A 25157-nucleotide genomic window follows, 5' to 3' on the forward strand; every position below is an offset into this window, starting at 1 on the left:
AAAGGGCACTTCAACAATATTCCTGAAAATAGCCTCTTTTTTGTGCATACACCTTTGGTTGCCTAAGCTCCAAACTGTGCTTCTAACATGCTGGGCCAGATTCTAACTCACTAGATGTAGCAAAACAAAACCAATTTAACAGCTGTAACAAACCAGATCAGAAACTCACCTGCTTTTGTTCTTCTCCCAAACTATCCCACATTGATGCAACAATTTTTGAAACATCTCCGAATGTAGCATTTGGGTTTTGCCCTTTGATAGCTGCTTGCGTGTCTCTGAAAAACAGGGCATAAGCTGACACAGGCTTCTGGGGCTCATTGGGGTCCTTCTTTTTCTTCTTCTTTTGGCTTTTGGGTTTCTTGCCCAGGTCTGTTGATGGTCTCTTCTCTCCAGAAACCTGTAAAACCAAAAGGGACCCAGTAATGACCAACTCTCTCTGGTTGGAGTTGAAGATTCTGGTGGTATTGGGAAAATGATGAGACAGGAAGCCAATGAAGGAAGAGCACTCATGACAGGCACAGGATGGCACCTGGCACCAGAACCTGACTCTCTCCCCAATATCATGCCTTTCACTTGTACAAATAACTTGTGAACTTTAGTGTTCAACCAAGTGAGGAACTAATAACCCTGGCTAGGGGCAGTCCTAATGCAGGCAGCTGCTGGGTTTTCCACAGCTACTCCGCCCTGCCCTCCAACACAGGTATCTCATTACTGCCATCCTGAACCACTTGAGCACTTTGCTGGTTATTCCCGCCTCGAGGTTCCTGATGTACTTGCTGTGTATCGTATGAACAAGATGGGGCCAGCACACTCTGTTTTTCAACTCCCTCCCACCTGATCTCTCACCAGTACCACTCTCTGATCTCGGTGACCAGCCAGCTCCTTACGCCCCTGAGGATTTCACCACTGATACTACATTGTTAATCTAGTGTAGATCAGTTTTTTAAGCAGCAGTGTATTGAAGGCCTTCGCAAATTCCGATTAATGCGTCTATTTCACCCCATGCTGCTCCTATTGTCACTTCCCCAAAGACATCAGTCAGGTTAGTTAAGCAGGCCCTCCCTTGGTGTAGCCTGTGGAATAACTCCACGGAAGTTCCACCTGGCCTCCGACTGCCTGCTTGAACAGTCATTCAGGAATCTTTCCCAGTCCGTATGTTAGATGCATTGGGCTCAGTTTGCCACAGCTCTTCCACTGATCCCTTTTTAATATGGGGGAGGGGGGTCATTTTAGCTTCTCTCTCATTTTGCACTCTGCTCCCCTCCAGCTGTGCCCAGGCATTCGTATTTTCTATTCACCGCCTCTTTCTGCATTGTGGGGTGCTGGGTGTACAGCTCTGGAACTGTCACTGCAATTCTCTCTCTGACTTGTGCTTGCGTCATGTCGTTTCATGAGCTTCTCACTCCTTGTCCCCCAGTACATTCCTCTCTGTGCGGCATGTTTCCCTCCTTCTCTTTTGTGAGCACCAAGACTAAAATGACAGCCTGATGTACCCCCACATTCCTTATGCTCTCTCCTAGGGACACAACCTCCCGCAAGGCTTCCACTAAACAGCTCCCCAGATACTTTCACTTGCTCTTGCTTATTTCCCCTAACCACCCCCTGGAGGCTCATATACTCCCTCCCTGTGCCCTGCCCATTTCCTCTGCCCGTGACCTCCCCATTCATTTTGCTTTCCAGATGGTTTCATTCAGCAGCGCACACATTTTTCCAAAATCCACTTTCATGTTTTTGCTTTCCCCTTTCTCAGACTCGTCCCTGTCCTGATTTCACCCGAGTGAAGTCATGGCCCATCTTTACTAGCCATTCCCCAACTTTCCTCATTCTGACTGTGTATGCTGTGTTCCTTTGCACCAGGTCCGCCTTGCCCCCGGGGCAGTCCTGGGCAGGGGCCACAAGCACTACCGGCACTACAGAAACAACACCAACACTGGAGCACTGTGCCCTTTCGGGGACATCTATACTTTGAAAGGCAGCTTGCTTCCCCCACTACTAGTGCAGAGCCCGTATGCATGCATGCACAGACACACACACACATGCACACTCCACAACAACAGGGCAAGTAGCACCTCTGGGGGAATTCACAAGTAAACTGTAGTATATTGTTATGAAAACACTTGATACACAGCGCTTGTCCTTAGAGACCTGCCAGTTTTGTGTTAAACAAGTAGACTCCTTTATCTGAATGCATTCAGCATTTCATGAACTTTGAGAGCACTGAGAAGACTGAGGTAACGTTGATTATTTAGTTATCTGCAGCATCTGGCAAGGTGTTAAGGGAGAACAGGCCCTCTCCTGAATTCCTTGCTTACCTAAACATTGACCAAAGCCAAGGGGAGTTTTAAGTGCAGAAGGCTACGGGATCAGGGCTACATTTTGTTACCTGTGATTACCATGTCTCATCAGATCACTGTGCTGGGCAGGCCATTTAGTCCACTCCCTGTACCCTAACAGAACTGAATTCATTCTCCCTGAGTTCTTCTTGAAGAGAATCTAAGACTCAGCCTCCAGTGAGGCAGAATCCACAGCTTCCCTTTTTAGTTAGTGTCACCGCCAAACTTCTGCTTCTTATAGGGTATGATCTTTGGCCTTGGGCACTTCCTTTTGCACTGCTCCATAGGCCACACTGCTGAAACTTAACCACTTTCTTTGCAGGCTGCTGTTCCAGGCTGGCATGCCCAGGTATTCCAGGGTGCTAATATAGCACATGTGACAGCTGGTAACCAGAACACACAGTCACAGGGCTAAGAAATAACATACGGAACTTGAAAACAGAAAGTAAATTTCCAGGTGGAGGGCATTAGCTAAAGAAGATGGTAAGATGCAGTATGGGTAAGTATATCAGGCATAGGCAAAAGAAAATCCATGAATATTGAAGCGTACGTGTTCATCTTCAGAGGAAAGAGATACTTTTAAACCACTTTGAACTCATAAACTGAGGACCTCTACGTTCGTGAGTTAAGCCACACAACACCCCTGTGAGGCAGGGAAGTATTATTAAACACATTTTAGAGGAGGGAAATCTAAGACACAAAGAGGTTTGTTGACATGTCCCATGTCAACAGCAGAGCCAGGAACAGAACCCAGAACCAAAGGCTGCCAGTCCTGTATTCTAACCACTAGAAACACTTCCTCAAAGGCAGAAAGTCAACTAGCATCTCTGCTTATCAAATGCTGACAGTGTCGAGACACTTCTCAGACTGCTCAGCAGTTACATTAGTTAAAGAGTTACCCACTTTATCAGGAAGATGATTTTAAAAGAGGAAGTTACTTTCATAATTGGAAGTTATTTGAGATGTGTTGCCCTATCTGTATTCCCCTGTGGGTATGCATGTGCTCCAGGCCCCTGAAGCCAGAGAATTTTGAAAACAGTGTCTGTTGGTCTGTGCCTGCATCTTCACTCTCCTTAGGACTCCAACTGAGGAGATAAAGGGCCGGGCGGACTGACCATGTCTGCAACTCCTGCTCTACTGTGAATCAAAAGATGATCCAAAACAGAGGGGAAGGAGGGCGAGTAGTGAAATACAGACTGGGACCATACATCTTGAAGAACCTCCAGTAAGTAACTTCCTCTTCTTTGAGTGCTGGTCCTTGGGTGGATTCCACTGTGGGTGACTGACAAGCAGTACTCGGGTAAGAGGAGGGTGTGAGGATGCAGATGACAGAGCCGACTGAAGGGCCACCATTCCAAAGGATGCACTAGTGGGGGCGTCCTATACTGAAGCATAATGCCTGGCAGTGTGACTGAAACTCCATGTAGTTGCTTTGTAAATATCAAGTAGAGGTATTTCTAGAAGTGATGCCACAGATGTCATTTGTGCTCTCATAGAATGAGCCCTCACCCCATGAGGGGGATGGAGATTAGACAGCAGATAGCAGAGCAAAATATAGACATATATTTTACAGATAAATGGATAAAGACAACAAAGCTCTGGACTCTGGCGGTTCCGACCTGGTAGTGAGAAGGAACTGGGGAGGCGGCTGGTCTGACTCACCTTTTATTTCCTTGGTTGGAGGCATGGGAAGAGCGAGGGTGCATATGCAGATCAATGGATTCTGCTTTCAAAATTGTCTAGCTCCAGGCGCGTGGAGCACATGCATACCTACACATAGGGACCAGCACTTGAAGAAAAACATCATTTTATGATAGAAACTAGGCTGAATACCAAGCCCTTAAGCATAAAATGTAACTAGACATGGCTGTCTGTCTAAAGAAGGCCTCTGTCATAATGGCTTTGCTGATTTGATTGCAAGCACCAGAAGTGCTCGGAAACCACAGAGTTTAAGAGGACTCATTTTAGCTGGCACAGTTCTAATGTTCTCTGTTCATCAGCTCTTGACCGGCCATTAAGCTCGGTCTCAGTGCAGTGGCATTTGTCAAATGGACAGTTGCCCATTAGCGAATAAGCAAAAAACAAACAAACCCAGAATGAGACAGAAAAAAGCATTTAATGTAAAACTGCCAATTGGGTTGGAATGGGATTCCTGGGGGTGAAAGGCCACCTTATTAGGAGGAAAAAATTCATAACAAGGTTTCACTCTGTGGGTGAGTTGGATGGCATTTTATCTCATTTTAATCTCAGTTCATCTACTTTTGTATGGATGGGAAAGAAAACAAACCCTCCAGCAGTTACTGGCCAAGGTGCAGCATTCAGTGGAGGAGCCAAGAACAAGAACCAGCAACTCTCAGTAACTATTAGGACTTCATGATCATTCTTATTTATACAGAGTCCTAAGTGTGCGTGGCACTCTACAGACACATGACAGACCATGTCCTGGCCCCACAGAGGATTTAGGCTCCTAACTTCTGTTGAAATGCCTTTGTGGATTTGGCTCTTACAGTCTTTAGCAGTGCGGATTGTGCAGCTTTCATGCCCCCTGTGCTAAGCAGTGAGCAGAGCTACACCACTGTTTAGAGTTCATTTTCTGCCGGAGTATGAATCTGGTACAGCGTAGTATGACATAGTCCTGGCTAGAGGGAGGGGTCTTGCAGGCGGGTATTATGTAGGTGTAAACAACTTGATCATTATTACTGGCACCCTAAACCAAACCTGAACCAAGGCCCAGGTCACAGAATCACATTGTGTGGAGATGGAAAGATCTGTGAGATTATGTAAAGCCCCCACCCCCATCATGCCAACCAATGTACAGAGGGATTATTCTCTACAGTGGGATAAATTGTTCTGGGCCATTATGTCTCTTCCACCCTCCCGTCTCCTCCACCTTCACACTTTGCGTAAGTGCCAGAGACAATCATGGAAGCACAAGGCCTCCTCCCTGCAAGCACCGTAGGAGTGCACCCCACCCCATAGAGGGGCACAGTCATGACCTCACCCCTTTGCCTGTGGAGCTGGCTGGGTATGCTGCTGGGGGAACAGGCTGCAACCTTTAAAGAGTTGGTGCACTGAGCATGCCCCCCGCCCCCCACCCCCCGGCACAGGGAGCTCGGGGAGGGATTGTATGTTCTGAGGTCCTCTGGGCCAGGATGGCTCTACACAGCGCCCAAAGGGAGTCAGTGTCTTCCTAGCACAATCTGGCTCTCGGTCTCCTCCCAGGGGTTCAGGAGCCTAGTGCCCACAGCAATGGGAACTGCCCCAAGGACTGAATGCCTTTTGCCACGGGTCACCAATAATGCAAGGGGCTGCTCAGAATGGCCTGGGTTTGCTGTTGTGAATGTTATTTTAACATGTGACAGCGCTGTGATGTGTATCCAGCTATAAATGCCCCGAGAGAACACACTTTACTCCATTGGAGAGGCCGGTGTGCAGAACACTAGCTGTAACACAAAGAGTAAGCTGGGATGATTCACAGGTTAGGGTATCACATTATAAACAAGCTGCTTTAGTGTCATCTAGACTATTCTCAAAGAGGCAGGGGCTTCATTGGTCACATCTGGACTTTATAAAACCCGCAGGGAGCTTTCTAAAGCAAGGGTAATTGGGACTATACCCACTCCCCCGGCTGGGCGAGTAGGAGTTGGATGCTCAACCCTGGGAACAACTAAGCCCGGAAAGACACTAAACCCTTAGGCTGTGGTATTCAAAGGGAGTTTAGCCCCCAAATGCCATTGAAATTTCCATTGGTCTTTCCTTTGAAAACCCCAGTCTTACTGATTTAATGGATGTGAATTCAAATGACTAGTCTGTGCAGACAGAGCAGGGACACAAGAACGTTTAGCTTTCCAGACATCTCTAGTGAAAACAAAACAGCCTAGTTTCTGCCTTAGTGCAATGACAAAAACCACTTTTCAGCCATGAAGCGCCGGAAGTGAAGTCACTTAGCGCAAAATGTTAGTGTGCTCCTTTGCCCTATATCTAAATTATCTACCGGTATATTGCTTGGGTTCCCCCCACTGACCTCTCAAGGCCTTGAAAATTCTCCAGTGAAGGGATCTTTCATGATACCTCTTGCAGTGGGACACTACTCTTCCAATAAGAGTTACAATTTAGTTCAGCATTTGGTCTCTATCCAGTTTTCACAAATTACTGGCTTTTGTGGGAGTAGAAAAACCACCTCCTGGCATCAGGACCATTTCTTATGTGTTAATATGATTTTCTTGGTAGATATTTTAATTCCTGTTCGTTAGAAACTCTTTTTATGACCTGTTGTACAAAGGTCGTTAATGGTCATAAAATAAATGATGGATTGATCCCTTTAAATATTTCCAACAGCTGTGTATATAGAGAAAGCAAACAAAAACGCAAAAGCCACCCTGACTCCAGTGCTCTCTTTACACTGTGGTTTCTCTTCTCTAGGAAACATACCACTTGATTATTGCTTCGCCTAACTTGCTATGTGTATACAGGATAGGCAAAGTATATATTTATGGCCAGAAAAAAAATACAGGGCTTTGTAAATTGCCTTAGCTATCTTGCTCCAAGAATCGGACATATCCCCAAATTCTGTCTCCCTCGCATTCAGTACCGACTCGCTGGACCTATAAGAAATGAATCAGCAAAAAATCAGTGACCTAACAGGTAACTCCAGTGTTATCATATTGTCAGGCTGAAACCTTGAAGGTGATTGGTAAAGGTACAATGAAAAAAGCTGCTGCTGCTGCTGAGTGTAGCTAGTCTAAAACTCACACTGCACTCACACTGCAAGAAAGGTTTTAGCTGCAAAGCAAATGCCATTTGCTGTCTGTGACCCGCGAGTTGTCGGTGATGCAGTCTCTTCTAGCCAGCAGATCACCGAATTCCTCTAGCTGCATAGGGCTGTGCCAAATACACACAACCAAATTCTAAAACTGCAAAATCTGAGGATTTCATAAAAATACTTCTATTTTCAAGCAAAAATGTATTTTTATTTTTGCAAGTTAGTTCTAATGAAGATCAGATTTGCATTTACACACGCTTTTTGAAATGTCATGTTTTGAGATGAACATTTCCATTTTATGAAAAGTGAAATGAAAACTAAGAATAATTTTTCCTGAAGTTTCATGAGAAAGCATTTGCTAGTTTGCTCAGCCCTAGTACTAGAGCTAAGCACTTGTTACTGCGGGTAACATACACACAGCTTGTAACAATTGGATCTTCAGGAGGTTTTTCTTCTGGGAATGAGGATACATTGCCAGCAAGCCAGTGATTCTGGTAATACAGCGTCTTCCTTAGAAGTACATCTTTCAGAAACAGTCCTTCCATGAAGGCTTAACAAATGGGTCAGCATCATCCCAGAAAGTTACAAGTCTAAACATCAAAGTACCCAATGATCGGTGAATGCCCATGTATCAAGTACACAAGTCATTATGGCTGTACAATAATCATCTCTGCAATCTGCCCACATGTAAGGAGAGTCAAGGAAGACATGTGGACAACAGTGCAAAGAGTTTGCTCTGCTAGTGCATTCTCTGAGACTGACGCAGGATGCCTATGGTGACTTAGAAATCTTAGCCCAAGCTGTCCTTCAACGCTTCCGCCACACCAGTCCTAACGAGGCAGGTGATTTTTATTTTATAATCTTCCCTACATTTTACCTCTTTGTTTCTCAGTTCTCTTCATCCACTCAAGACAACTGGCATCCTAAAGGCTTCTGACCACTAGCCAGCCAAGAATGGCAAGCAACTTTCACTATATCCTGTGTCACCATCACTTTATTTAACTGTCCTAGGTAATAATTGGCTGCTAAAAAATGAATTAAAAGACGGAGGATGCTTTCTTTGTTATTTGACACGGGTGCTGATGTAGTTAACTAATACATACCACTTCTTAAGGACTCTGCTAAATCACACGCTGGATTTTTGCTTCTCTCTTCCAACACAAAAAGTCTAGTTTTACAGATACAGTCTTTGAAACTGGAAAAAAATTGAGCACTGAAGCATGTATTTATTGTCAAAATCCTAATTTGAAAGAACAATGTAGCATGATGTATCTGGCAACTGCAGCAGGAAAGAAAAGACTTAGGGGAGGAAACTTCTCTCAGAATTAGAGACTTTCATTCCTTTAGTTGTTATATGCACCAATATAGCACAGCAATGTTTGATAAGATTTGCAAATCTGCCATGCTTTCGCGCGTCCTAGCCCAGAAACATTCTCTGTAAACAATCGCCTGTTACAGAGAAAGTCTCTCTCTATCTCTATGCAAAGGAAAAACAAAAGGCCTGTTCTCTTATTAGAGAGAATTATTTCTATCACTGTAAATACTGTCTGTCATTCTCTTACTGTATGTCTGTCAAAACAGGCATGGCTGCACGTACCTTATAATGTGATTCTGTCTCCTCTTCCTGAGTAGAACTGGAGGGAGATGGTGTAGCAGATTTACTTCCTGGGGGTGATGGGGAACCATGGGTAACACCGCTCCTCATACCCATCTGAGAAATCAGCTGTGACTGGCTGAGGGCACTCATGTGACCGGCTAACATCCCTGGTCGATTGATCAGGGGGACTTGACGGTTGGAATCATAGGAAGTGGCGTCTGAGTGGACCATCTCCTGGATCTGAGTTAGGAGAATATTACTTTTTAATTAAAAATGTATTTTATTTATTGTCTTATAAAATTACTTTATGATGAACTATTATTGACTGATTTAGAAATTATATTACAGAACTGGTAGAGAAAAATCATCTTCCCTGCCCCTTTCCAAAACAAAAGAGAGCGAGTTGGGCAACGTGTGCTTGGGATTTCTCCTTTCCATAATTTCCCTGTGGGAAAACAAGGGTTACGTCTACACTGCAGCTAGGAGGTATAAGTACCAGCTCAGGTAGCTGCAGGCACGCTATGTCTGCTTGAGCTAGCATGCTAAAAATAGCATAGCAGTATGATTGTGGCGGCACGGCTAGCTGCCTGTGTACATCCTTAGGATCTCAGGTGGGGTTGTGCCTGGGCAGATAGCCCAAACTGCTGCCTTGGCTGCTGGGACCACCCCGTGATGCTATTTTTAGTGCATTAGCTCAAGCAGAGCTAGCATGTGTATGTTGACCTGAGCTGGAAATTACATCTCCCAGCTGCAGTGTAGACATACCCTAAGGGATTACAACATAAGGGCTTAAATTGTGCCAGTAAAATGTGTGTGAGCATGTACCAGCAGAGAAATGCTTCAGGCTGTATTAGTGGGAAGAAACTTCCCCCAGGGGCAGGCTACAGCCAAATTGTCCAAAGTGTCTGAAGCACCTGGTCCTGGCCACGGGATGTCAAACTAGCTAGGCCAACCAACTGAACACACACATGTTGTGCGGACACATCGTAGGCCCTTGTGTTTGAAAGTTCAGCCCTGCTCTGCTCAGGGATGTAGCTGCAGAGAGTTGCGATTCCTCATGTGCTGCACATGACCAAATACAATGTGTTATTGCTTAGAAAACTGAGAGGCTCAAAAAATTAACTTCTTCACATTTAACAAGTTACCACAACTTCTCGGTTCCCCTGCTCTCTGGCTTAAACAGAAAAGTACAAGTAGTAATAAATAAATACATCATATACTCTGGAGCAGAACAAGCAGAAGTCCCCGCCTTTCCCAGACAGGCCTGGGTTTGGCTTTAGGTCAGATAGCAGAACGTAAGTAGGTTTTGTTGCACAAGTTTGTTATTTGACCGCACTGTGAAAACACAAATTCCAACGTAACCAGCTGAGGATCTGGCCCCATGCTGAGCTGTCATTAGGGAAGTGACTTCAGCACAGTAAAACCAAGAAGATTCCAAGACTCAGAAGCGACTGTGTCCTAGAAACGGGGGTGGGGTGTGTGTGGTCATCTCACACTCAGTTTGCTCCCATGTGCTGTACAGACTGGCCCAGGCACACAATGGGGCGTGTTAAGAATGATGCCTGAGCCTTACTGCCAAGAGCCTTACCTGACACTGCTCTGACTGCAGCATCCCTTTCACAGAGGTTCTACCTTTTAATTTTTTCAATAACAGTAAAACAATAGGTGCAAACCCTCCCTTTGTCATAAAGCTCCGTGTTTACAAAGAGGGGTGCCATTCTGGCAAGTCTGAGCCCCTGGACTGGCAGAGAAGTCAAGAACTTTCTGTATTTATATACTTAAAACATGCCACCCAATGCTCCAGACACTGGAACTAATGGCACGAAACAACAAACACTCGGACCAATATCCTGCTCCCCACACACCAAATACTGCCACAGATACCGCCCCCCCCCAAAGATCTGACCCTGCTCAATCATACATCCTGTCCCCCAGAAACATGGGCCTTGTCCCATCTCCTGAAGGCCAGCAGATTCGGGTTCTGGCAGACTGAGGCAACAAGCAAATTCCATAGCCAAGAGGGCCAAGGATTTCAGAAGTGACTATTGATTTTGGGTGCCTGACTTGGGATACCTTAAAGGCCCCAAATTTACAGAGCGCAGAGACTCAGCACTTTTCAATGGAGGCAGCCAAAACCATGAGTCACTTTGGACAACCTTACCCTAGAACCCCTCACTGGGACTGTTCTGCTTCCAGCCCCCGGCAAACAAACAGGATGTGTTCAGAGGCACCCAGCACTGTGCGTGACCAGACTCACGCCACCCCAGCAGGATGCCCAGATCTTGTTGGCAGTGTGGCATGTAAATGTGGTTCTGTGGGCTAAGTGTCCCCCTGAGCTCCCTCAGGATCCCCTCTTAATGTGACCACACTTGAAAATCGGATCTTCATCCCATTAGACTGCAACCACCACGGTCAGACTGGATCCATGAACACAGAAAACAAACCACACACGACAGACAGAGCAAGACAGATCCAGCGTGACCCTCTAACTCCCCAACAGAATGGTGACAGCCTACTCTTGCCAAAGGACAGCTTACAATGTAAACCTCCGTACTGTGAGCAAACTCCACTTCAGTCCATGGCTGCAAGGGAGCAGCATCACACTCACACATTCAGGGCCACGTTCTCCTCCTACTGAACTCAATGGCAAAGCTCACATTTGTTTCTATGGGAGCAGGATTATGAGGAACAGGCAGCAGGATCGAACCCATAACAAGGGAACAGGCTTGTTTTGCACACTTCAGGAGCTCAGCCCTTTCCCAGATTCAGAAGATCGCACGTGCTGGGGCCTTAACCAACGCTGCAAGCACATCAGACACAACCTGCAAAAATTCACCTTTGCACCTGTCTGGAAAGTAATGTAAAACAACAGACAGAGCCTGCTGGAAGGGCTGAAATTATAATTGCTTGAGGGCCAACTGCGTGAAAAGGTGAAAAAAATGAATACTATTATTCAGAGAATACATACAGAGAATCTGTATGTCTGGTTCATATGGCAGATTGTACAGACGTCAGGTTTAAACTGCAAACACCACCGATGAAAGGTGCTACACAGATAATTAAAACGCAGAAGGAAAAGGAGTAAAATGCCAACAGATGCTTAAATACTCCCAAGCTATGCTAGGGAGAGAAGCTACGGTGAGGAGCGTTACTGCACAAAGAGCTAAAACGCCTTGTTCACCAACAAAAGAAATGTTCATTGTCTAGCCATTTCCAGCCTTACCATTCTGCCATCCACCTCTGAACAAGCCTCAGAATATACAACCAGCCCAGTCTCAAACTGAAGGCCCTTTGGACATGGATGATCTTCCAGGCTGCTGTTCATATTGTGGGGTACCATGGTGCCAGGCAGAGTGTGGGAACCTATATACTGAAGGGAGACAAGATAGATAAAATAGAGATATAAGGCCAGATGCTCAGCTGGTGTAAATCATTGTAGCTCAACCAAAGTCAATGGAGCTAGGTTGATTTACACCATCTGAGAACCTGGCTCATAATCTGTCTATCAAAGGTACTTCTAGACCACCCCATCACCCAGTAACGAGCACTGACTTACGGTAATCAGCCTCAGGAATATAGTGCGTTCATGAAGAAGAAATCCTGGAGAGGACTGCTGCATCTGCTCAGATCATGCCCATGATAACAAGCCCTTCCCACTGAGAATGAGCTGTACTGTGAGAAACATCTAGCAAACTTCAAACATGATGTAAGCGGCTGCAGCTCCACTGAAGTCAAATGGGTTGCATCTGCTTACATCTGGGCTGAATTTTGTCCAACGTTTCTAATTCCAATTGGCTTTTCACATCTTCCTTCAGGCTCTGGGAATTGCAGTAAAGAAATGGCTGTAATCTACAACCATAAGGAACCCAATGTAAGAGAGTGCAAACCAGTTCCCAACTTGCTTTATCGCTCTCTTAAAAGTTCCTTTTTGTGGACTTTAATGTTTGAAGTTATATATTTTGGATCAAACTTCCGAAGGGCAGAGGACCATATATATACAGACACCAAAAATACACAACCTTATTTATGCGTGCAAATTCTAGGGTTGTGTGCATAAATTTGGCAATGCATTGACCCAATTTGCACCTGCAGTAGCATGCACAAATAGAGGACAGAGTTGCCTTTCTATAAATGCAGCATTATTTAGTGGATGAAGCACAGTTCTCTAAATGAGGACCTCCTGCATTCTACCCCTGACTTTTTGCATGCCCTTGTACTTTTCATAGAGATGACTTTCCTGGTATCTGATTATCCAATATACACAGATAAATCTGAGACACGTAGTAATCACACAAACAGACCAGTGAGGGGTTACTGAAGTTCCAGACTCGATGTAATAACAGAATAACAACATTACTATGACGTGCTACTTGTTTGGATACAAGGTTGTAGAAAATTAGAGCCTTCTTCAGGGCATTGACCAAAGACACTGAACACTTTATGACATGCATCATTTGTCTGATCTAGCAGGGAAATTCCCATGCTCCTCTCCTCCATCACAAAACCTACCCTCCTGTGTCTATGGGAGGACTGTGTGTAGTCCTCACTGTACTGCCTGTTACTCAGTGAAGCTGGCAAATCTGGAAAAAAAGAAAACTACTTTGTATACCTCTCGCTCAATTAATCCACTATCTCCCCCACATTCTCATCTGGGCATGCTAGGGCCCTGATCTTGGAAGGACTTAGGCACACACTGAACATTACAGACATGAGTAGTTTTCATATTCAATGCAATTATTCGTATTTGTAAAGTTAAGACGTCTCTAAATTTTTGCAGAATCGGGACCTAAGCCCTGATATCACTGCAGGCCCAATCCTACAAATACTTACTCATACAAGGGATCCTTACACATACAAACAGTCCCAATTAATCCAATATGACTATTCACATGAATGAAGACTACTCGTGTCAGGAATGCTTATCAGATCAGAACCTAGAACAGAATTTACTCTTGGGGACTAGTCAAATAACAGTAGCCTCAGAAGTCCTCGGAAAAGACTACACAACCGAAATCTGTGCTGCCTTTCCCAGAGAAAACCCTACCAGGATTCACATTAGGCTATTTATCACCTCCCCCTCCCACATACAGATCAAACAATTACCCCCCACCCTATAAACGAGGTCTATCAACATGTCAATGTCATCAGCAGTGTGACAGAGTTCTCTTATTAATTTCAGAGACAGGGCTAAGCCAGCTACTTACGTACAATCTGATTCAGCCACAGAAGAAGTCAGCAGGAGGGAAATCAAACACAGTCTTAAATATCTTCCAGAATTTTTACTTTTTATATTAATCTGATTAATGTTAACATGAGTTTAAAGACCCAGGGCTTTATTTATTAACAATCTTCGTTTCCGATAAGCCCACTGAGGTGCAATCTCTCATTAACAGGGGAGTCCTGCCAACCCCATGAGCAGCACATAAAGTAAGAAATGGAGGGAAGAGCTGCTAGGGCTCAGCAGGCTTCAGTGGAAATAAATCCAAACGCAGAAGCGGATTTACTGCTGCAGGTCAGGAATTGAGAGCTCTTCCACAACACCAGACAGCACACTCTGCTATGCATTCAGATCATACACGTGGGGGGAGAACAGATTTTGACAAGAGCAACCCCTTTCTGTGTTAATTACTTAGTGCTGGGATTTAACTTTCAAACAGCAAATATGTCCCGCATAGAAATAACACCAAGAATTTGACTTAGGCTGACTACGTTTCCTGCCCTTTAGGGTCAGGCTGCATCACTGTCCTCAGCTCACATCACTGTGAAAAGATACAAATAAATATATGAAGAACCCACAGAAATGTGAGTTAATGACAGCAGTGGCCTGTGCTATAAATCGGCAAGAAATTTCCAATGTGGGGGAGAGAACGGGGACTGTCCAGCTAAGACATTCCCAAACTATGGGGCTTGCTGGACAGCTGACTGGTCACAGGGCACTGGCCCCACCTCCTCATTTCCAAATGCTAAATTGCACTGAGACAACTACAACCACCTCAAATACTTGCCTCCTAAAACTTTTCCATCTAAGCAATTGTTGTAGTGGCGGCAGGGATGGCGAATGATCATGAATGGGAAAGGAGGGGCCAATGAGACAGTTTCTGTATGAAAGATGTGGTCCAGGTTATGAAAATGTTTGTGCACAGCAGGTTTTGCATGTTGCTTCCGGGAGTCCTATGCTCAACAGCTATCTCAGGATACAAGCACAAAAAAGATGGGTGGGACTGATTCAAGCCCCTACCTGTGTATTTAGTAAAATGAAATACTGTACGACAGCCACTCTCTGTTCACCAGAGGCCTAAGACTAGGGCCTTGACTCAGCAAGGGATTTAAGCACGTGCCTAACTGTAACCCCTGGAGTTTAGTCCCACTGACTTTAGGGGGACCACTCGTGCTTACAATTAGGCACACATTTAAGCACCCTGTAGAACTGGGGCCCAAGTCATGGGGCTTTTGGAAACGGCGTCTGCCTGTCTACAATATTTCATTCTACAGTTGTCTTTTTAACAGTGAGGGTGATTAACCATTGGAACAAACTACTAAAGGAAGTGGTGGATTCTCCATCTTTTGAAGTCTTCAAATGAAGACTTGATGCCTTTCTAGAAGATGCTTTAGCCAAAACAAGTTATTGGGCACAATACAGGAGTAACCGACGAAATTCCATGGCCTCCGTTTTACAGGGGGTTAGACTAGATGATCTAATGGTCCCTTCAGGTATGAAGATATATTAATCTTTTAATCTAAATGAGGAGGGTTCTGCAGGTGCATTGATTGAGAGGGCTAGTCATCCCAGAAATGGCACAGTAAGGAAATTGAGTGTATTTGCACTAGGCAGAATATTCTTGGGGGCCAGGAGAGAACTGTAATATCAAGGGGGTGAGACAAGCAGGACTGAGGTGAGGGGCAGAGCTGGGTGTGGGGAAGCTAGTATGGAACCTGTCTGGCTCACACACAGTGAGTTCAATTGCAAATTTCAAAGGAGAAAATGGTAAATTTGTCTTGGATTTTGTCAATTTAATCCAGACCTTTCATGTTCAAGATGATCTGCCAGCTCCCAAGGAAAAGCATAATTTATTGTCCTTATTTTAAATTTAAATGAAGAAAAGTTTATAAAATGTGTGTTTTATAAATGGGGAAGGCTTTAAAATGTGGTTTAAAAAATCCTAAAAGCTAAAATAGCTCATTCTCATTTGCAACCATTCCAGTCTCTTGGGTAAATACTGTATTAAGACAATTTTAAAAACTCTTATTATGTGGGCAATAGACCACAACAGCTCCATTTATCCATTAAATATGTAATCATACATTTTTTCTTTAAAGTGCATATTATTTATGCAGCAGAGCAGAACAAGTCCAGGAGTGTAATTATGGATAATGGACATGTGCTACAAATTCTTATGAAAAATTGTGGGAATGAGTTAGGGCCTGAGCCAATGCCCATTGAAGACAATGGAAACACTCCTACTGACCATAATGGTCTTTGGACAGGTCCCCAGAAAGTTTATCCAGCAGGAAGGATAGAAATTTCAGCAGCTCTGCTTTTTGTTGTCTTTCAAAGACCCGCATATGATTTTCTTCACCAAGCCCCATGGGACTCTGGGAGAAACTGGGACTCCAGAAATACCAAAAAATTGCAAACCTCCATAACAAAGGGTTGGCAAAATCCCTTCACAACAGGAACTGGCACATTCCCTGCCACACTCTCAGAATGCTCCTTAATAGGTCAGGATCGGCTCTGCCTTGTTTAGATTCAATTTCAGTCAAGCTCACTCCCATCCGGTTCCCGGCCTCAGCCAAGCACTGAAAAACTGAGACCCTGCACCACCTGCATTCAAAGAAAAGGGGACAGTGCTGTGTATCACCAGCCTACTAGTAGCACTGCCGCACAAACCACAGCACAACTGCCACCTGCAGCCTCAGATACACATTGAACAGATGGGCTGACAACACTGATTGCCACGGAACCACCAAGGTCTCAAAGTGCTTTGCAGACACTGATCACCTCTCACAACTTCCTAGAGACAGTATCCTCATTCTTGTTTTAAGGATGTGAAAACTGAGGCAGGGAAGTGACTGACCCAAGGCCACCCAGTGAGTCAATGGCAGAGATGGTAACAGCTCCACAATGTTCTAATCCATAGACATTTATTCTAACCTCTGCATGTGCCTCCTCCTTAAAACAAGGGAGACCAGTATTATTGGTTAGTAGTGACGGAAGACCAGCAAATTAAGCAAGGCATCCTCACTCAGAGCTATTGCCTGCAGACCACTCACGGGGTCACATTTGGAAGGCTACCTGAGCAACCTGAAAAATATATTTTGAAATAATCCTGATGCACGATATGGGGGAGCAGGTTCCAAAGGTGGGAAGGAAGGGCAGGTGGGCTTCCAACTGGGTCTGCCTTGCTACTGAACTCAGAAAGCTGAGCTCCAGTCATCATTAGCTGATACACCTGGGCAGCCTCTTATTTAAGTGTCTCTCAGCCCTTGCAGAATATAAAGATTGTCACTAGCACCTGGAGCCAGACAGGCAGCCAGAGAAACACCTGGAGGACAGGGACATGTTCGAAGAGAAGCATTTCAGCAATCCAAGTGTGACAGAGGCACCAGGAACTGGGTGGATGGCAGAATGGTCTCTTCTCATCATTGAGATCATCACATCTTAGTCCACAGATCTCCTCCAAGGAAGGGTATCTGCATCTTCTCTCTCCCGAGACGTCCCTGTTTCCACTTACCCTTTTTCCTCTTTGCTGCTTATTCTTGGTTTCTCTCTCCTCTCCTTCATGCAATCCTACAACTCAGCCTTCAAGCACCCACTCAAGTAACTCTCCGAATCATGATAATGAACGCAGAGAGTCAATGACACGGTCCGCGCTCCGTAATCTCCTTGCTTACTGCATTAATAGCTGTTATTTTTAATTCATGACCAGGGCATTTTTACTCAGTGAATGATGGGAGTCTGCACTCAATTGCCCCAACCATGCCAACCCTTCCTCAGAGCAGTCCGACTGAGGCCAGTGAGCTACTGACGTCGGCAGCAGCTGGCCCAGCCTTTGTCACTCACTAAGCTCATATTCTTTTTCTGAAGCGCATTTTTCAAACAGACAAGGCTGCAGCCATCCCCTGCACGCCCACTCCCTTCATTCTGCATGGCTTATTTTTATACCCCTTTACCACAATCACTGATTTTTTAACATAGGCTGTAATGGGCAGTATTCAGTGTGAAGACCCAGGAGATATAGTCCTCTGTATTCCAGCCTCTCCTTTTTGGAGACCTACATTCAAATTCTGCTCATTTCAGAAATACTAGTAATTTTGATGATCTCCACTCAGCTTCTAACCAATCACTGTGAATAGTTTTGGAAAAGAAGGAGCCTTTATTCAGAAAAGGTCAGGGAGAAAAATTCCAAGTCTCCATTTCTTCCGTCTCTCCCAAAATGGCCCACCTGCTGGCACCAGCCTAATTAGCTAAATAAACAAAGCAACAACAACTGTCCCTAACCAGAACAAGGGCACTAGTATGATGTGTTCCCCTTACAAAAGCAAGCCCCCCTTCACCTTCCCAGGCATAAGCACCCCATCCCCGATGTCATCTATCTCTGCTTCCAGTCATGCTGAATATAATCTATGATGTAGGCTCACTGGCGCAGGCTCTGTGTATTTGTTCTCCATAAAGCTCCATATGCCCTGATGGAGCCATATGCAAATACATTCATAATTAAATCATCATCATGAGCATACCGTTAAAAAGGCAAAGAAGAGAGGACGGCCTAGTGAATACAGCACAGGTGTGGGTCATAAGGAACCCAGATTCCATTCCCGGATCTTCCACAAACACCCTGGGCAAGTCATTTCCTTTCCCTGTGCCTCAATTCCCCCAACTGTGAAGTGGAAACAATGATCTGAATTCTGCTCTCCTATGTGTGTCTGCGGCTCCCACAGAAAGAGAAGCTGCATGTGAGTATCTGAGGGGGAATGTGGTCCTGTTTATTAAGTGCACTGGCATCCTCGCTACATGGCACTACGGAAATGCAAACTTTGAGTCTCCAAAGGACACGTTTGCTGCCTCGGTTTATAAGATGTTATGCATCTCAGAGGAACATGAATAAAATGTGATGTAGTAGTTACTAAAGTAATTAAATGCATCTTACTTAAAATATTCCCAAAGGCTGCTCTAATTCAAAGCCAGACTCTTTTTTTTTAACAATATTTTAGGTTTTTTTTAAATGAATATGCATATCAGGCATATAAACACTCCAGCTAATCCTCCAAAAAGGAAAGAAAAATAGGTTGACAAACTGCACATGCTCTGAGCTCCTTGTTTATGAGGAAAACAGTAATCTACACTTTTGCAGCATGAGTAACAAAACATCATTAAAAACAGGCTAAAGATTCTGATTTGGGAATTGGACACTCTGGCAGCAAAGATAATGTTTTAAAATATATCAAGTGCAGTTTTATGTTAACTCCCAGAAAATTCATGGGCAAAAGGCAGCTCTTTCCAGCAGTAAGTAGCACAGCATTAGCCAATTTATTTGAGCAGACAATATGCTGTCATTCCAAGCAGCATCGCGCTTTGGACAATGTAGTCATGAATGAATTGTTTCAAGATAGGAAGTAGAACACAGGTATTGACTACTTTTGGCCATTCAAAAGTCTGTGGTCCCTTTTTGCAAGGTGAGATTTTAATCCCAGTGCCCCGGCTGAATTCCATCCTAGATAATTCTGCCTATCTAAAATTCCCTGTTTCTTTCATTCTGTAAGGTATTCTTCCTCTCTTCCACCTCCTACCCCTACACTGTTGTGCATATGGCTGCTAATACTTTTGCTGTCATGTTGCACCTCGGATGTAGTTGTGTTTGGCAGTAGAAGACTAGATCCTTATATATAGCATATAGATGGTAAAATTCTGCTCTGAAACCATTATCTCTCCTTGCTGATCTCCACTGCATATTTTGCCCTTGTTCTATATGTGGAACTGCTACTCATGTTGATGAAAGCTCCTCATGCAAAATAGGCTACAGTGAAAACAGAAGAGAAGTTTGCCCACAGTTTCTATTTCTACAAAGCACTGCGGGTTTGTCTAGACTAGGAAAGGTGACTGAGGTGAGCTTGGGGACAGCTAACACATTGTAGGAGGAAACTCAGGAAGGACCTACAGTAGCTACATCCATGTAGAACAGTGGTCTCCAACCTTTTTACATACAAGATCACTTTTTGAATTTAAGTACAATCCAGAAGTTACCCCACCCCTTCCCCGAAGCCCCGCCCTGCTCACTCCATCCCCCTCCCTCAATCACTCGCTCTCCCCCACCTTCACTCGCTTTCACCAGGGTGGAGCAGGCAGTTGGGATACAGAAAGGGATGCAGCCTCTGGACTGGGGCTGAGGGGTTTGGAGTGTGGGAGAGGGCTCCAGGCTGAGCCTGGGGCAGGAGGTTGGGGTGCAGGACGGGATGCAGGGTGCAGTTTTGGGAGTTTGGGTGCAGGAGGAGGCTCTGGGCTGGGGCAGAGTATTGGGCTGCAGGAGGAGATACAGGGTGCTGGCTCCAGGGTGAAGCAGGGGGTTTGGGGTGAAGGAGGGGGCTCAGGGCTGGGGTTTGGGAGGGCTGCGGGCTCCCACAGGGTGGCACTTACCTTGGGCGGCTCCCGGGCAGCAGGGCAGCGGGGCTAAGGCAGATTCCCTGCCTGTCCCGCTCCCGGAAGCGACCATCACACCCCTGCGGCCCCTGCGGGGGCGGCACATGGCTCAGCGCACTGCCCCTCTCTGCAGGCACCGCCCCTGCAGCTCCCATTGGCCGCAGTTACCCATTCTCGGCCAATGGGAGCTGCGGGGGCGATGCTTGCAGGCAGGAGCAGTGCGCAGAGACCCCTGTGCTCCCTCCCCCTACCCCCTGGGGCCTCAGGGGTGTGCTGTCTGCTTCTGGGAGTGGCGCAGGGCCAGAGCAGGCAGGGAGCCTGCCTTAGCCCCACTGCACTGCTGTACTTTTAGCGGCTGGAGATCATGATCGACTGGTAGAGGCTCCACAATGGACCAGTCAATTGCGATCAACAGGCTGGTGACCACTGATGTAGAAGGTGTTTTCCCTTGGGAAAAAAGAGGTTAGGCCAGGGCTTGCTAAAACATGTTCGCTAACCCTGACCTGACCACTTTTTCTAGTCTAAACAAGTCCTATGAGCCTGGTAAAAAAGGTTCAGTAGTTCAGGACAATGGACAATGACATTGGCCATGCATATCAAAACCAGACTACAAGATCACATCCCAACTCCACACACAATAAGGCCCGGGGAGGCTCCATTTACCAAAGATCTTCAGGGCTACCAAACACTCTTGAGTGACTTTGGTCCATCTCCCAGGATTAGCTCCTACAGCATGTCTCAGACAAGAGCTACTTGTCCTTTCAAACTTCATCTATCATATTATATTCCTGAATCTTTGGCAAATCAAAACCTACAACCTGCTGATATCACCCCAATAGAGGAGCACCTATTTCAATGGCAGATTATTTGGGGGATCCTCTGGCAACCTCTATCTCTGACATAGATTATCTCTCCTTAGGATTGTTCCTAAAGAACAAGCCATTACAATTATAATCAACCTGGGAGGGAAATTATCTGCTGAACAGCTTTGAAGCTAAGTTTTCCCAGTAGGCTTTTTCTGTACTGAAGTTTAAATGTAAACGCATCACCATAGTTGAAACGTGCAAAGATGATTTACTTTAAAGAGAGAGAGAGAGAGAGGCTGATAAGAAAATATATCCCCAATTACCAACCCTCCTCTTCTCGATTTGTAACTGCTCCTAATAAACTTTCATGGTCTATAGAAAATGCTCTAGCGCAGTGACAAATTTCTGCTGGAATTTGAGATGTCTTGTTCAGAGTAATAGCTATCTCACACAGGTGCCCAGCTGCTATTGTAAAATCAGTAAGCATTTAATTGAAACAAATGACTATAATAATAGTACATTATCCCTGCAGGCTCATAGCCATAACAGTTTTAATTATTGAGTTAAGAGTCAAACTAATTTATCCTTTAAAGTAACAGCCACATCTTTGGTTCCACCGATCATCCTATTATGAATATGAGGGGAACAGTAGGGAAGGATTTAAAAAGGAAGTGATTTATTTTGGTAGGGGCTGCATTTATCATGTGGTAGAGGCCTTCTAGTGCAGTGGTTCCCAACTACTGGTCCGTATGCCAGTTTTGCTACCTCACAGAACAAGCTTCCTCTCCCTGTCATAGGGACCAATTCTGCCAGGTGCTGAGTGTCTCTGGTGAGTGGTTGAGTGCCCTCAATCCTTGTTGATTTCAGGGGAAGCTGAGGGCGCTCTGCACCTAACAGAACCAGGCTCTGAGAAATTGGCCTTGTTGAGGGGCCACAGGGAACTGCCACTACGATCTCTCAATCACTGGTACATGTTCTATACCTTAATAGAGTTTGTGCTGCTCCAAAGCTTAGTCTGGTACATACAAGTCCAGGGCTTGACAGTGGACAGGTTCCTTGGCAGCTTAGAACATGGAAAGCAATGGACAACAGCTTGTGCAGCAGTATCTGATTGGTTAAAGTCTTCCCCTGCTACACTGCTATCAGCATTGCCAGTGATATTTGGTGTTTCAAAGTCCCAGCACCTGCAGGCATGTGATTGAACACATCTCAGCCTTCCTTAAAAAAGAAAACATTTCTTGCCCTCATGGTTCAGGAGAAAAGGCTGGAAACCAGAAGGCAAAGAAAAAGATCGCCATATTTGGGGGCAGGAAGGAATTTTCTTCCAGGGAAGATTGGCAGAGGCCCTGGAGGTTTTTCACCTTCCTTTGCAGCATGGGGCATGGGTCACTTGCCGGAGGATTCTCTTCACCTTGAGATCTTTAAACCACGATTTGAGGACTTCAATAACTCAGACATAGGTTAGAGGTTTGTTACAGGCGTGGGTGGGTGAGATTCTGTGGCCTGCATTGTGCAGGAGGTCAGACTAGATGACCATCATGGTCCCTTCTGACCTTAAGTCTATGAATCTATAAGAACCCAACATTCACTATTTCAAAAAAAATCTTGATTTTAAAACCAAACTCGTGTTTTGGCAGCTTGACTGGTGACATAAAGGCTGAGACCCACTGTCCTGATATAATTAGAGTACGATGCAGGCAGATGGAAGCAACAGGACATCGCAGACATTTTACCACCAACTTTGGGAACTAGGAGGGCAGCAGGCAGTGATGGAGGCTGTAGGAGCAGTGCCCACTGCCAAAACAAAAAACAAAACAAAAACAAACAAACAAAAAACCCCACACATAGTCAAGCAGATTTTAGCACTGACATGAGGTTTGAAAAAAATCTGGGTTTAGACCAAGATCATGAAAGATAGATTAGATAGATAATGTTTGATAAGGGGAGGTTTTTAAAGTTTGCCTTAAAGGTCAGTTACCTTAAACCCTGCTCATTTTAATTAACTCAGGTTTTGCAAACACAATGTTTCATTTTCTTGGCCACAGAACTGACCCGGGACATTATCAGCTGAAATCTCTCAGAGATTCTTCGAGCTAAGATGCATTTATTTCTGCATCTTCACCTGTAATGTTTCTGTTCTGCTTGTTTTTTTACCTTGGGAATATCAAGAATCTCTACTCTGGCCTCCCTTGGCTTAGCTCCAGGACTCGGTAGGGGTTCTAAGAGGATGTTTATTGTCATTCTCATGCCTTAATTGAAGATGTGACAATTGGAGGTTTTAATGGAAGTTTCCTTTCTCTAAAATATTAATTAGTCATTGCCGTTAATAGGTGTTAAGAAAACAAGAGTTTTTTGCTTGGCTCTCTCTCTCTTAGCATTTAGGGTGCCATCATTTCACTAGTTTCCCAACTGTCATACAGCCTTTCAGGACAGGTAGGACCTGATTTTCTAATGTAAAAAGAACAAGAAGAAAAACAAAGAAATCAGACTTGAAACAAAGAACCTTGAAGTCTTTTAAGTATTATGTATCCATTGCAAAGAAGCAAAAGAGGTACAAGCACATTTTTCTCCCTTTTGTAGGTCACCTTTAAAACATGATATGGAAAAGCATAACATCCTGTAAGCAATATTTTGCAACAGTACCCTTATAACAGACCTCAGGGCTTGATTCTGCAAAACACTTAAACAGAAGCCTGAGTTTACTCATACAAATAGCCCTACTGTCTGGAGAGGGATAACTCACATGCATAAGCGTTTGCAGGAGTTAGCCCTTAATTCACTTATGATAGGAATAAATAAACTGAGACATGTTCTGGTCTCATGTACACTGGTGAAAGGAGAGTAACTTCATTAGCTTCCATGGAGTTACCTCGCTTTACAGTAGAATATTTCAGCTCAGAACAGAATGCTGCTGAGTAAGACAGGATGGTAAGAGGGTTAGCAGGGACAAGGAGGCATATATAAAACGTGTGTATTTCTGCTAGAGAGACAAGGTGGGTGAGGTAATATCTTTTATTGGACCAATATCTGCTGGGGAGAGAGTCACCAGAACTCTTATTCAGGTACCTTTCCCACACCCAAAGGAGAGCTGAGTGTGGCTCGAAAGCTTGTCCCACATCAGTAGAAGTTGGTCAAATAAAAAATATTACCTCATCCACTTTGTCTCTAATATCCTGGGACTGACACAGCTACAACTACAGTGCATAAATGTATATCTGATAAAAAGAATCACAACATTTAAAACAAATATGAAAAGTACCCAAAAAATCTTTCCAACATGCAAAGTTCTCCCTAGAGTCTATAGGCTTTGTGCAATTATGGAGCTGGGAATAGGAATTACATTTAAAAAATCTAAAGACGTACATGAGAGATTAAATAATCATTTCTGTATTAAATCTTTATACCATCAGCCAGCACATTTTAATGGTCTTCATTAGAAACCTCAGCGGGAGTTTTGTTAGAGTAAGGACTGGAAAATTGGGCCCTAGATAGCACAGGTGTCATCAGCATCTCAAATGGTTGCTAAGTTAATAATTAAGGTAAATGGGTAACTGTACATTTTTGATCAAAACAGATGTTATCACCAGTTTCCTCATCCATTGTCATGTCACAGATAAAGGGAACCCGGTATTGTTTTTGGAACATACCTGCACGACAATCTGAATTCAGCATTTTGACAGGGTTCTGATCTAATGTTATGATATCCTATTATTAGTAGGAAAAGAATAATCCAAACACAATTAACACTTCATTATGAAGATAAATCACTCTGACTTCTGTGCAAGGAAAGCGGCAGAAAACAGGATGGAGACAGCATTTAACAAATGAGGGATGTCTCTTGTTAATATTCCTAGCTCTCTCTCACTGTAAGAGCATGACCAAAAGGGATATCCCAGGGTTCTGGAGTGGTTCCTAAACCTTGTTATTTTCCTATTATAAAAACATGCCATCATGCACATTTCCAATGATGAATGTAACTGTGGGACTAATGTAGCAGAATATCCACAGTGAACCCAAATCCAAT

General features: G+C 44.6%; 1 protein-coding gene across 6 annotated transcripts in view; it reads right to left on the reverse strand.

Annotated features, from left to right (window-relative positions):
* Nucleotides 1-25157, reverse strand: part of TOX2 (TOX high mobility group box family member 2) — a 266106-nt gene that overhangs the window by 47039 nt on the left and 193910 nt on the right. For 4 of the 6 annotated variants that reach the window (XM_044986564.1, XM_044986562.1, XM_044986565.1 and 1 more), the window contains exons 4-6: nucleotides 11916-12062; nucleotides 8693-8932; nucleotides 170-397 (exon numbers count right to left, since the gene is read on the reverse strand). In XM_044986564.1, the coding sequence (XP_044842499.1) occupies nucleotides 170-397; nucleotides 8693-8932; nucleotides 11916-12062 (615 nt within the window). The remainder of the gene's footprint in view (nucleotides 1-169; nucleotides 398-8692; nucleotides 8933-11915; nucleotides 12063-25157) is intronic. The other 2 variants (XM_044986566.1, XM_044986567.1) reach the window with 2 other exon arrangements.

The sequence above is a fragment of the Mauremys mutica genome, chromosome 13 (genome assembly GCF_020497125.1).
Source record: "Mauremys mutica isolate MM-2020 ecotype Southern chromosome 13, ASM2049712v1, whole genome shotgun sequence".
Taxonomy (NCBI): Eukaryota; Metazoa; Chordata; order Testudines; family Geoemydidae; genus Mauremys; species Mauremys mutica.